General features: G+C 39.2%; 1 protein-coding gene across 1 annotated transcript in view; it reads right to left on the bottom strand.

Moving 5' to 3' along the window:
- Positions 1-10,576: 10,576 nt before the first annotated feature.
- tspan18b (tetraspanin 18b) overlaps positions 10,577-14,318 on the bottom strand; it is a 31,609-nt gene continuing 27,867 nt past the window's right edge. Inside the window, exons 6-9 of the mRNA XM_067502477.1 lie at positions 14,099-14,197; positions 13,658-13,834; positions 12,954-13,037; positions 10,577-11,657 (exon numbers count right to left, since the gene is read on the bottom strand). Coding sequence (XP_067358578.1) covers positions 11,610-11,657; positions 12,954-13,037; positions 13,658-13,834; positions 14,099-14,197 — 408 coding nt within the window. The 3' untranslated portion in view covers positions 10,577-11,609. The remainder of the gene's footprint in view (positions 11,658-12,953; positions 13,038-13,657; positions 13,835-14,098; positions 14,198-14,318) is intronic.

Below are 14,318 nucleotides of genomic sequence, written 5' to 3'. Positions count from 1 at the left end.
ATATTCATTACATTTTCAAAATGTAAAAATATTTAATGTATCAATGACTCAAGATGAATTTGTGTGTGTGAGAGTGTGGTTTAAGATGAATGATTTTTCTCGCATCAGCAACTTCCAGATGAGATGCTCTACCTGAGCCATTAGGCCTGAAGAAGAGCGTAATAGCTTGAATGGGCCTTAAATACCTCCAGGTGGTCTTTGGCTAACGGTCTAACTGCAACCAGGGTGAGACAAAGCTGTCATGCAATAGGGCATGGAACATCATTTCACACAGATGTTCTTTGTTTTTGCAATATGATCCCAATCATGCAACAAAACAGTGTTCAGAAAAAAAGATTTTCATAAGCGCTTCAGAAAATCTTTCCTACACAACAAAAGCAATGTCTGTAATAAATCCACCCTTTATTTCAAACTCTGTGCTGAATATCATCCACAGAAGGCACAACCACAAAGCAGAACTCTCACGTGAGACAAAGGAAAGGCATGGCCAGGAAAAAAAAAAAGGCAACCTGTGCCAATTCACATCTTGCCATCGCTGTGGTCTTTGCCCTACGAAGAATGTTGGAGCCTTCCCATCTCTGCCTGCTCCCAGCAACAATTGCCATCTTTTCCACTGTTGTGCAAGAGTTTAACAGTTGGATCGCATGAGAGTCAGAACAGTCAAGAGAAACCAGTTGTCACCCAAAGCCTCCAACTTTAGGTTGGGTAACTGGAGATCATCAATAGGACTATAATGGACGTGTAGAAGGGGACCTGCTTTAGCGCAGGCTTGTACATGTCAGCTGAAATACTATCATACAAAGGCCATTTCCCTTTTTTATGTCCTTTCAACAGTAATAACAATAAATCTAACTCACAAAGACATCTTCAGAAACAGAGTTCCAAAGTTTTACAGTGCTTTTACAATGCACGGTTAGGAAACATACTGGAGATGTTTTTCTCTTTATTGAGTAATCCCTTGAGAAGACAGAAACCAAAATGCTTTCCAACTTCCCTGACCAGCCTGCAACTCTCCACCCCAAAGTCATTTGGTTCCCACTGAAGATGTAAATCTTTAAAAAAAATAGGTCACCTATACTTTAATTTTTATGACATTAAAATAATTTCCTAAATTTGCTTTGCTGATTTAGATTGCTAGGGAATATTTACAGCAGCAGGACAGTGTTGTAATGAAGCAGCCTGCCAGCTGGTGCACTGCTGTGTTTTTAATAGTTTTTGAACAATGATCGAGGACTGTGGTATGGAGGCAAAAGCTATTTTGGCTTCTGGCTAACTGACAATACTCGTTAAATGGATTCATTCATTCATTCATTGTTGGGTTTCATCTTTTCTTAGGATTTTTTGATGGTAAAAAACATATTACACTGTCAGACTTATCTTTTAATAACTAATGATTAATCAACCTGACCAAGTTACTGTATATGACTAATCATCACAAATTTTAGTCACAGACTATAAAATCAGAAACCCAAACACAAAAACAGAGGGCAAATCAAAGAGACATTGCCCCTGACTCTGACCCTGTCGAAAACAAAGGTAGGTAGAGATTAATAAACACTTGCAGAACGGAAGAAGACCAGTCCACTGTGCCCTGACCAGCACTCATTACACCTAATGGGTCACACTGCTCCAGCTAGGCTTCCCTGGCCCCCCTAATAAAAGCCTGCATGGTTAAAGGAGCATGAAGACCATTAGGGCACTTTAAAGTGAAGCCCACTGAAGTAGGGCCCTGCTGATACGACAAAAAAAGGGACAGATCCAATTCCTTATTCACTACTCTACAGTTCCGTCAGTTGGCTTGTCAGTCAGTCTGCTCCATAAACAAGTGGATGCTTTAGCTGCTCATTAAGGGCTATCGTTAGCAAGGCCAAGGCTGTAAATCAGCTTTTATATCATCTTTCAGCCAAACATTTCTTATAGGTCATATTTTAAAGCTGACACTTCTGCTTACACTGTTAAATGATCCCTTTGGTTTGAAAATGGAGATGCTGCTTGCACTGTAAATCAAAATTCCCCACTCACATTTGGACCAATGAAAGAGAACTCCTGCAAACTGTGGAACACTTAAAGCCAAAGGCAAATGACAAGCACAACACCTCAGACTCAGACATGTAAATTCACACAGGCCATAATTGCTAGAATGAAACCAAAGTCTCCCACACTTAAGTAACTTCAAGTGACATTGCTGGAAATCAAATAAGTCAGCGGAAGGTTGATATATTGCTGCTATCCTAAGGGACATGAGAGGTGGAGGAGTCTCCTGTTTAGGAGGCCATTAGTCAGCACATAGCTCCTCAGCATTGCTTTGTGAAGAGTAGAAGGCGGCTTAAGAGGAAGGAACACAACATAAATCATTTTGTCCAGTAAAACATCAGTCATTACAAGCAAGCAAGAATGCCAGTCAACAGCTAACACTGATCTAAGAAACACATAAGAAACCAATCCTAAGCAGCACAAACATATAACAGCTCTAATATATATATATATATCTATATAGATATAGATATAGATATAGTTTTTGGGAAGATTTGCCAATAAAGTAAAGACGGAAAACAGAGATACACCCCAAATGAGACATAAGTTTATAGTTAAGGATGAAAATTTTATTGATATACCATACTGCATGCAATTTTTTACAGAAATAAACCAAATCCAAAATGAGTATTTGCACGTCACCACATTTATGCCTCACAGACTCTGACAGGTTGTCGTTGTGTCTGTAGTAGAATGTAAGTGTAGGAGCAGGACTTGGCTTGGGGCTGAGATCAGAGTGGAGGTTTACTTAGGGTGGATCATGGATACCTCACTTCCCCGAGTGCCTTCTAATGTGGTTTCTGGCTCAGGGCCAGCTTTTCCTATCAGTTATCTACAACTCACCTCTATTAATGAAATCAGTCTAATCTCTTTTTATTGTAATACTGAGGACATCTGGAGTTGTAATAAATAATCTAAACATGCATGTCCTGACTGCTTACCTGTGAGTAAGTATCAGTGTGGGACATTTATTAGATTCACAAGCATAATAACTGCAGTAATGAGGTAATGCAGGGTCCTTACCCATCCCTCACTGTTACATTCAAAGCAGAAATAAACACATTCTGAACGTATGTGGTTTTGCTAGCTAACAGTCTGCCTTCACCAACGTTCAACAGAAATTTCTGTGAGACTACCATCTGAGTGTGGCTGACTGGTCTTTTCTGTATTTACTATTAAGAAACCACAATGAAACACAGAGCGTCAGAAGCAGCAGGCATTGTGCAAGGCTACAATCAAAACTTACATCAAGTCCCAAGTGAGTCAATCAGAGCAAGCATCTTCCTATGTCTGAGAAGGTTTCCTCTTGCTTTACAAATATGTGGTCAGTCTACAGCCTTTCTCTACTTTCCCATCAGTTGGCAGTGGCCACCAAACAGCTGATGGCCTGCCAGGTTCCCAACAGGCATCTCTGTGGTGTGTTACCATGGAGACTGCCCCACAAGGGTTCACATCATTCACCGACTCCCACTAATAAAACTCCAGTTTATTAGAGTGTGGAAATGTCTAGTGTGGCTTTTTGACATGCTAACATAAACAGAGGGGGAAAGGATTTAAAGTGGTACTGACACATGAGTGGAGGTTTAGGCAGGCTAAAAAGAGGTGAACAGAGTGGATACAGAGTAACCACTAGGTTAGTGGGTTAAATCAGCGCTCACTTATTGTTGTTAAGAAGCAGCCCTGCTAAAATAACAAGCAAACATAAAAGTGGATATTCTCAGAATCATTACAGAAAAGAGCAGATTGGCTTAGTTTATAAAATCTGTTTTCTTTGTGTGTTTACAAGCCACATATGGCAGAACACAGCTAACATGACTGATCAATCATGCTTCAACTGTCAATCAGCATGCAGTGGAACAACTTGCCTGTTGATTCCTCAAGTTTTTACTCTGTGTGCAGCCTTTGGAAATTGAAGAGAGCTGACATACCGTAACCAGCAGCCTGTCCGCTTATATCCTCTTAACAGTTTTAAGTTTGGGTTTTAAACCCCTGCAACCCCTTTGGTAGCATTCTGTCTCTCCTCTAGACAATATGCTTCTAATTATGAATCTTTTAAATATAGCGGCGGTATAGCATCATTCTGATTTATTGTGCACTCAAGTCCGGCCTTGTTCTGTGCATTTACACATAAGGCCCTCCTGCTGCAGAGCACAAAGGTCAGACATACACAACAGTTGACCTCTTGTGGACTTGTGTGCACCGGGTTATTCTAGACCTCATTGACAGACAGTGATGACGGCTTGACAGCGAAGGCCACAGGGTGAGAAAATTTGGTGTTCAACGAGGAGCTAAGGACTGCATTAGCTTCCAGCTGTTTTGGAAGGTTCCAGTACAGAACCAAGGGGCAAACAGAGAAAGTGAAAAAAACAAAACAAAGAGATAACTATTGAGGAATGTTGTGGCCCAACTATTGTTTTCCCTTCAACTGGGTTCTAAACATTACTCTTTAGTAACAATCTCCTTAGTAACAATGGAGTACTTTGGGACCTTCTCACATGGGATAGATCTGGCCATCCATTTGTAGTGATCAGCTAAATCCAAGTCCTGTGGACTGGAAACACATGCTTCACAAGTGAGTCACAAAGCACAAGAGATCTCTCAAGACAGCAGTGATGCTCAGCCTGAGAAATACCCCTTCCCTACAGACTAACTTCCTGGCCTTTTCTAGCTCTCTTCCTATTTCATGTTGGGTCATGGACACGACAATGCGTCACAAACCTAATGGATCTGTGGGACAGTTCAGTTTAGTTTACTGGTAGGCTTGGCTGTTGCACTGAGCTGCAGCATTATTTGGCCTACTGCATGTCCTATATATCACACTGTGCTGTTGAGTGTATTTTCTAGATTCTCACATTTTCAAAATGGGTTTTGTGGTTTTGTTGCGGCAGATGTGAATCCTCTGCCCCCGGTATGGTTTCTATTGAATGCTCCTCGGGGGCTTCTTTGGGCTCTTTAACTCCCCACCGGACCTAACACCTTTCACACTGGATAAACACAACACAAAGGAAGAAGGAACGTACGTTTTATGTTAGAGGGGGGGTTATTACATGCAGAAAAACTGACTCTTTAATTCCTCGGGGAGGCTAACCACTCATAAATCATCAAGCAATGAAAACTGCCTCTCTAACAGGGGTCTAAAACAAACTGAACATGGAGCCCCTTAGCTGCACCTCTCCCTTATCCCTCACACTCTTCTCCCTCTTTCCTGGGAGGAATTTTTATGAGGAAAAGAAGAGATGTAGTGGTGCAAGACTGTACTTCAGCAAAGGGGTACATGCCATAACATCAATCGTTTGCAGTGACCCTAAACTAAAAGACATCAAACATTATTTTAAGGGCTTTTAGACAAGTTCCTCTAATAACAGTAGGAAGACTGCAGATCCTACACCCTGTAAACCAGTAACATATTTAGAACAAAGGAACATTCTTGAATGTTTGTTGTTCTGTTTGTTCTTCCGTTAACATGTGTTACTATAGAGAAAATCCAAAAGCTCTTGCAAGCATAGTTCTGGTGGCCACAAATAAGTCGGACTTTTACCACAAACTGTCAACTGATATCACAAATTCTAGACCCAACAAACTGTTTATGTTTGGTATCTTCAGTAAAATTAAAGTGTTCTTTAATGTGTTTGTAATTTAACAAACTAAAAACTTGCATCAGGCTAATCTTTGCCAGTTTTGCAAACTCAGCTGCTCTTAGTTTAAATTAATGGATCCAAAAGGGATTTAAGCTTCATCATCACACAGGGAGAAGCAATGGCAGCAGCATTACAAATGAGCTGTTAAGGTAATATTGTCTGCTAAGATGCTACTAGGAGGGTTACACACCTTCAGCTTGTGTAAATATCCCTTGTATGTCATGGCATGCAAGAGTGCTAAGGGTATTAAACACCAGGCTCAGGAGCTGCTGGTGCTGACCACCAGTAACACTTAGCAGCTGTTAAATACTCTGTGAGATCCTGACCTGAACCAATGCAGACACTTCAAATGGCAGAGCAGGGAGAAGAGGCGCATTGACACACTGACTGCTGCTGGTGCTTACTTGATCAGAAGGTCAAACATAATATACCAAAGACACACTATTTTAGTTTGAGGATCTGGCCTTATAGTCATGTCAAATTTACTTTAGTCAACACTTAGAGTTTGTGGGATAAAGGTTTCAGGCCTCCTGGGAGTCACTGCATTAGAGCTACTGTTGACAGAATAAATGAACGACACCATGTACGATAAAGATGGTCTTATAATACAGTAGAGTGGTGAGGAGCTACATTCATTTCTCATTCACTCTATGAAAATACAATTAAATTTGTTAAATAACGCAGAACACATTACACATGTGAAAAATAATGACCAAAGGATACTTGTTGAAATCTTCTTATTTACCACAAAAAGTCTCAAATAAAAGGTCCCCTCTTGTCAATTCTCAGAAAAAACATCAGGGTTAGTTGGGTGGGTGGAACAGTAGTAGGAACGCTACTGCCCCCAAGTGGTGAAATAAATCCCTACTGGCTTTTACATTTGGTGCTGCTCAGCTAACTTTTAAGGTGACCATAATACTAAAAGTTAGTTGGCTATTATATTCACTGTGAGCTTCATGAGAATTCATACACCCCAAAAGTCTAAAAATGGGTTTCTACAGAAAGCGTTCACATAGGTTTTATCTTGTTTTTAAAATATTTTCAATTTAAACACATTATTAGATCCCTGAAAAACACAATATAATGCGTGAGTGTACATTATTAAGGGATCAACAATAATAACATGCTTATAATTGGAATGTTTGTCTAATTAACTTAGATAACATGCAGTATACAGTTCTTAGTATCACGTTGTGCTTCATGGGCATATACCAACTACATAAGTCCCATTTCTACCAAAGAGACTTTTCCCCAGGGCCCGGAACCTTTCGGGGGCCTGTACCTGCTTTCTACACCCTAAAAGAGTCCCTATTGTGGGGGCAATACTTCCTGAAAGTTCAGCAATTTTCAGGGTGGAGCCATAATCCGGAATGTAACCAAGGGATTTGACCCTGCTGTTAAAATGGAAATTCCAAGGTACTGGAGGAAGTTTTACTCCTTGGAAAGAAAGTACAGAATTTTTTTCTGGTCAAAAAACATCTATACAAAACTGCTAAATAAAACAAGTCTGGTCTTAAAGGTGCAGTGTTTAAGATTCCGTGGCATCTAGTGGTGAGACAGCAAATTGCATCCATCTCACCACCACCTGTCCCTTTCAGGTCTACAGTATCTTGCATGGTCATGTCATCTCTAAGTCAGTGTCAAGATAATATACTTTCCATGCAGTGCTTCACAGTAAGAGGTACCAAGAGGAAATTAGGTTTGGTTCATATTAGTGCTTGTCATCAACCCCTGAAGTGATTGTAATTTTACAGCAGTGTAGAAACATTGTGTCTGTGTTTATAACTCTTGTGTCTCAGAGGTTGTGTCCTCTGAGTATGTCAACAGAGAGATCTGTACTTTCACTGTCACTTTCGTGACTTTTGGGATCTGAAAGCCAGGAGTATGTTATGTCAAATTTTGCTACCTATCTACTTTTGCACCAAACTAACAGCAAACTAATCTATTAGCTTAGAGGGAGTTTCAATGCACAGTTTCAGAGTAGATGGAGTCTGAGAGTCAGGACAAAGACTTGTCTGTCATATGGATAATAATCGGCCTTTATTTTATGTGTTTGCATAAAGGAATTAAAATGATTATCACCTGCTAAAGTAAGACAGGCCAGTTTGAGAAATACCAGGCTCAGTTTAAATTGAATGTAGCGATTTTAGCTCATTGAAGCTGTAGCTTATTTTAGACATGTGTCATTTATAATTCTAAACCAATCAAAATTCACCAATTCTGAATTTCAGGTGATTACTTTGGGTATGTTGCAAGAGAGCATGCAAGAGATGCTTCTACATCATGTTTTCATCTACACTGATAGAAGCCCCAATCTGGGACAACAATTGCAGGTACTTCAGTCAAAGCGAAAAAAATGACAAGAAAAAAATGGGCCCCTAATGTGCAAATAATGATTACCTTTTTGTATAAAAGAGTTGTAATGATAACAATATGCTAATAGACTGAAAAAGCAGAATCTGTTCCAGTGTAGTTGCACACAGAGTAGTCTATAGTGTAGTAGTAGTAGCTCAAAATGGTCTAATGTGGGTAAAGATTAATTTTTCATACCCAAAACAATTTGCCACTCTATGTTACTGTTTTCCAGAAGTAACAACGGTGATTCTATTTAACTAGTCACCTGCTGGTAACTGGCTTGTGAATAATGTTGTGGATCAAACAATGAGAAGAATTTTATAATTATAAAAATAATTATTACGGAACACACAAAGTCCTTGAAACATTTTGTTATGCTATTTCTTCACTCATCAACAGTTCAGCTTGAAGCGCCTGTTTGGCTGTGTTTTTAGTTTCTAAAGAATCTGAATTTAATCAGAATCAGATGTTTTTTTGCAACTGTTAAACACAAGACACCTTTTTATAGACTCGCCATCTAAGGCCTCAATGTATGTCTTTGAGAAACAGCCCCAGGGGAAACTGAATGAAATTAGGATGGAAAGAAGAGGTGAGTAGAAACAAGTTGCAATGGAACAGTGTGAGAGAGGTGTGGAGAAAGATGTTAAAATCTCTGCTAGTAGGAAGCCTGGATAAATGATGGAGGAAAACCATGAAAAAGGGAATAAGAATTGTTGATTTTATGTCCACCCATAAGCTCAACAAGCCAGGAGTCTCACTGATTCAAACACTGAAAATTTCTTGAGAGAAATAATTGTTGACCCCCCCTACAAAGCTACGTAAGACTCAACACTATTACATGTTCTTCAGCAAATCCTAAACTCATACTAGACAGATGAGGGTGCTCTTTACCAAAGAATGGATGCTGTATGTTCTCTGTATGTGACTTTATGCTTCCTTGCTGGTTTCAATATCAGATCCCAGTAATGACCAAAGAGCTGCATGAATGGTTATTTATATTTAAAAGACCAATAAGTACCCTATCATCCGATTACACCACTTCGATCCCAGAATGCAGGCCTATTTGTGGTTCCCAGAGTTTCCAGAAGTAGAATGGGAGCCAGAGCCTTTAGCTATCAAGCCCCTCTTCTGTGGAACCAGCTCCCAATCTAGATTCGTGGGGCAGACACCCTCTCTATTTTTAAGACTAGGCTTAAAACCTTCCTCTTTAATAAAACTTATACTTAAAGCTGCTCAGTTAACCCCTCCCCAGCTGTGCAGTGTCGGTCCAAGCCCGGTAGAAATTGGGGAAGGTTGCAGGAAGGACATAAAAACCTGTCCCAAATCAACATGTGGACAATGATCCGCTGTGGCAACCCTGAACTCACGGGATAAGCCTAAAGGACAAAAAAACTAAATAAATAAAAATTCATATAAATAATGTTGCCTTATTGCAGCTTCACACCTGGTTACAAATGCATATTGTTGAGTTGGAGAATTAATTAGAATTATGTATAGACCTAGCTTTTGTATAATATTGTATAGTACGAATAGTATAATGTTAGAGTCTCAGTTCAAACCGCTCAATTTAAAGCAAAGGTTCAAGAAACACAGCTCTGTACGATATTCATGGACTGAATTTAAAGTCTTACATTTCTGTTTTTTTGGAATTAAGGCATGACAGTTTGTATTTGTGAAACCACTCCTCATTTCGCAGGCAAATAGGGACAAATTTTCTTCTTTGCAAATTGTTACTGCATTACAGGCTTATTAGCAGGCCTGGATCAAGCCTGTCTGCTCTGGGGCTGCAGTAAAAAAAAAAAAAAACGAAAGAAAAATGTCAGGGGGGTATAGGTCACACACTTTTGTTTTTGTCTTTTTAGTTTCATTTTGCAATAGCTTATAGATTACAAAGTACATCTGAATACTTTAATATATAGTATAGTTATCAATTTAACCTCCCTTTTCTTCAGTTAACAGAAAACCTTTAAGTTTAGACACATAGGCTTCATCAAGTCTCAGACCATCTGCAAATCGCTAAGGTCCATAAAACAACAAGAGCACCATGACTCCCAACATATTTATCACAACCGAATGTATATGTTGTTATTAAATATACGAACCCAAATCCACAGTCACTAAAAGAATTGGTTATACAGCTAAGGGTCCCCACAGTTTAACTGAAGTTATGCCAACGTACCTGTAACATTAGCATGATTAAGTCAGTCCCCGTTTGGCTCCTTCCGACTGTCCTCTCTTTTCACCCGATCCCTGGTCTTCCTTTCTGTCCCACAAAATAAACAGCAGCTTTTAAAAGCAGCTGGTCCACTGGATGTTAGGGTGGGACTAGCCAGGACCATCCACACTAGCCCACAGGCCCAAGAAGCTTTGCTCACGTTCTCCGCAGCTACTTCCGCCGGCATCAACCTCTTGACATTTAGGTATGTCCGAAAAGTAACGTTAGATATACCATAACTATTTCAGCGCTGGAGTTTTTGCTAGAGTCATGGTGGATCTTGAATTTATTTATTTATTTATTTTGCAGTTAAAAAAAACTCAAAATGCTAATATATTTGAAGCACGTTTTATTATTTGGCTCGTCAGAAATCGTTATTTGAATAGTTCAAACAGGTGTAGCAGAAGAGAATGACAGGATAATAAAAGGAGGCCAATCAGCCATCCAGAAAATGTCTGAAATGTTGAAAGCAGTTTACTTACAAAACGTCATGTGTCCATCCTTGTGGAAATTATTTTTATAAATACAATCTGAAACTGCAGCCAGTTTAGGAAACACACCAGAACAACCATTTAGAATGCCTTTTATGTTTTTGATGTTCCAAGAATCTAATACAAATGCATATACATACACTTCACCACCTAAAACCACAATTAACCACTAATGCAATAAACACCACCATACAAATAGAAAACAAATCAGAAGTTGGCTTTCAAGATTGGGGTGGGCTGTGAGGAGCCACAAGCTCACAATATGTTTTATACACAGTCACAAAGAGCATCCAGTATGTATGTACGTGTACACACACACACACACACACACACACACACACACACACACACACACACACCTTATATAATACAGCATAAAGTGGAGGGGCTTTAAGAAAGCATATGGGGGAGGGTCTGTGTTACAGTGTAGGGTATAAAAGAAAACCAGCGAACGTGTACATAAAACACATTTTTACATTTAAGCCAACTTTACTTAATATAAATATTCTTCATCCAAAAGTCAGTGCAGTGCCTTCTCCTCAGGCTTCACCTGGTCCTCAAGCCCGGTTCATTTAACGCCCAGTCTTTTTTTTAGACCTGGTCCACAAATTACTGTTTCCCCTGTACACACAAATCTTTTTACATCGGTTTTGTCTCTGATCTTGCACTCTCTCTGTCTGGTTTCTGTGAGTGTATGTGTTTTATTTCTACCCAGTACCTCAAAAGTCCAGCTGTGAAGTACAAAGGTTTTTAAGCTTGTTTCTCTACCAATTGGCCGATAGAAAAAAAGAGATCAACAAATTTACAAGTGTCCATTTGGTTCTTATATCCTGAATTCCCTTTTTTCGTAGAAAGAAGTTCACAAATGGAGCAGCCCTATTGGATTCCCCTGAAGAGACACATTGCAAAGACCATGGCGAAAAGCTGAGGAAATGAAAAAAAAAGGGTTATTAACACACACAAAACACATATCGCATCAGTCTGTGTGGACATAAATGTGGATAACGTTTTGACAAGAATGCATCAGATGATTGTTTTTTTTCTCATTCTAACTCGATTTTAAAAAGGTAATACTGTAAATAAGGCTTAAAATTTTCCACAGTCTGCATCAGCTACTACTTCTTCTACATACACTTCTCACAAAAAGTTATGTAAATTCGACTTTCGGTTAAAATTTCAGAATTCACCCAAATTGCCCTATAACCTTTATTTGACTTTCTCTAACCATTTGACTGAACATGTCCAACTGTTCATTGTTTCAGTACTTATTGCACAACATGTTGTTCTCTAACAAGGTGATTAACCACAAAAATCACAACGTAATTCATGGATCGTGTCTGATCTATGAATCGACCACTAAATGTTCTGGTTAAATGACAATTTGTGTTTAAACAGTCCTCTGTCATCATGTTCTTCACATTCTGACATCATGAGACTAAGACGACACCTTTTTCTGTTTTTGTATACCCACCACTGTTGTTAGCTTTTGTTTCAATTAATTGAGATGAAGAAATTACCGTTGCATGCTTCTACTTAAACTTTCCATGAGTACTTTCTTGTGAGTAGTGTATATTATAAAACACAAAAATAATATATTAAAAAACATAAACAAGTATATTAAAAAACACAAACCAATTATTGGTTTATGAAAAAGTGAATTCCTGATTTATTATGATCTCTGACAGAAAAAAGCAGGCAAGAGACTAGGACACAGGTAAACTTAAGGCAGCAGATGCAGTATTTCTGATTAATTTCTACAAATCTTTTTGCATAGCTATGAAAATAAGTAAGTAAATAATATTACAGTGTAAAAGGAACACTGATACATGTTGTAGTGTACTTTCTTTCTGGACATTATTACCAGTGACAAAATGAGTTGGTCCTAAATTTGTGCAGATTCTGGTGGCATTACAGGATAATGGATGTGACAATGACGGCTGTGCTTAGCTGTGTTTAGTAAAGACAACTGTGAGAAGAGTTTTGTAAATAAATAAATAATCAGCACACTTACATAAATGCACAATAGTGTTATAAATTGTAAAAAAGCAGTCCAATAAAATATTCCTACTGTTCCTGTAACACTTGGTTTTGCCACTAGATGGAGAGCTTTCCATATAAAGAGTTTCCCAAAAGCAGTAAGTACATGTTCAGCTTTTTATGAAATAATTATGGAGATTATCAGAGAGGTAAAGAAAAACCATTATATTTGAAATGTCTTACCTCAATGGTCAACACCACAATGGCCAGCGCTCCAGCCACATAGATGTACAGCTCAAAGTAGTCAACAACTGCAGAATAACAGCCCTGCAGACATACAAAGACAAAACGCTCAGTGGAGAGTTTAAAGTTACAGAATTTCCAGGACCGAAAAAAAAAAAAAAGGACCATCATAGCTTTAATCGAGTGAGGCTTTGAACAAAAGCCTTGCTGAAAGAGCAGGAAACAGGGCTTCCAGCCTTTTAATGAGCATTCTTTGTGTAAATGAACAGAGACCCACATTATGGGTATTTCGCATTGTTCTAGTGGCTTGAAAAACAACAGGTGGAGAGTGCAGTAAAAACCTCATCCTATCAGCTTTCACTGTAATTACATTTCACTGCAAGGCTTTCTTTACACATGCATGGAAGCAGGGATGTGGGTGTGCATGTGTGTAACTGTGAAGCACACCTAATTTTCACATATTCATATACTTATTATTCTCTATTTTTTCACATATGGTCCACAAAATTTTTTTTAAAACAAATCTAATTTACCAATGTAAGATGGTCTTCTATGACATCCAATAGGTGAAAAAGCACTAATCAGCCATGGAGGATTTAGCTAGTTCTTCCATGTCACCTTTCAACTGTCCCCTGCTCTAATTAAGCCTGGATGTGCTTTGGAAGGAGGGAGAGAGAGGATACGTCAGAAATGTCAGAAGCTACCTTGTTATTGCGGTACATCATATTGCCAGATAAGCACTGGTCCTGGCTCATAGAGGCCAACTCCCCGCTCTGACTGGTGCGCTGGCAGCAGGCTTCTGGCACCATCTGATTTTGGTTGATCACCCTGAACAGGCTGTCCTTAAAATCCTCTGGGCTGTTCACCCCACAGCAGTCAAACTAAAGGGAGGAGAGGAGAGAATAGGAGAAAAAGCCTTTATTGCCGAGTGCCTATTTATGCACCATCTTGTGGTCCACTGCGTGCATGTGTGCATGCACCAACCCAGCATGAATATTGACCTAAATGTGTAGGATTTTTCCTATAAAATATAGCGACCTGACGGCAGGCTGCCAACCTTCTTCTTTCCATAGATCACTGTGGAAGACGTGAGTTGCTAAGAGCTACACTATATAAGCTATTTGCCATGTGTGTTGTGGCCTTACTGTAGTCATGATGGCATTCCATGTGGAGGTGAAGACATCAGAGTTGTTGTAGCCCTGATAATGTCTCTTCAGCTCCTTGGTAAAATACTCTCTGGTCAGCTGAAACAAACAGAGCACAGGTTAGTGTACAAATAAATGTTATCTGTTAGAGGTCTGTTACTCTCACATCACAGAACATCACCGGATACAAGATCTGGGTGTTGGTTTCACTGGGAACCAT

This window comes from Channa argus, chromosome 4, assembly GCF_033026475.1.
Source record: "Channa argus isolate prfri chromosome 4, Channa argus male v1.0, whole genome shotgun sequence".
NCBI lineage: Eukaryota > Metazoa > Chordata > Actinopteri > Anabantiformes > Channidae > Channa > Channa argus.
This window is presented reverse-complemented; position numbering and strand designations above follow the sequence as displayed.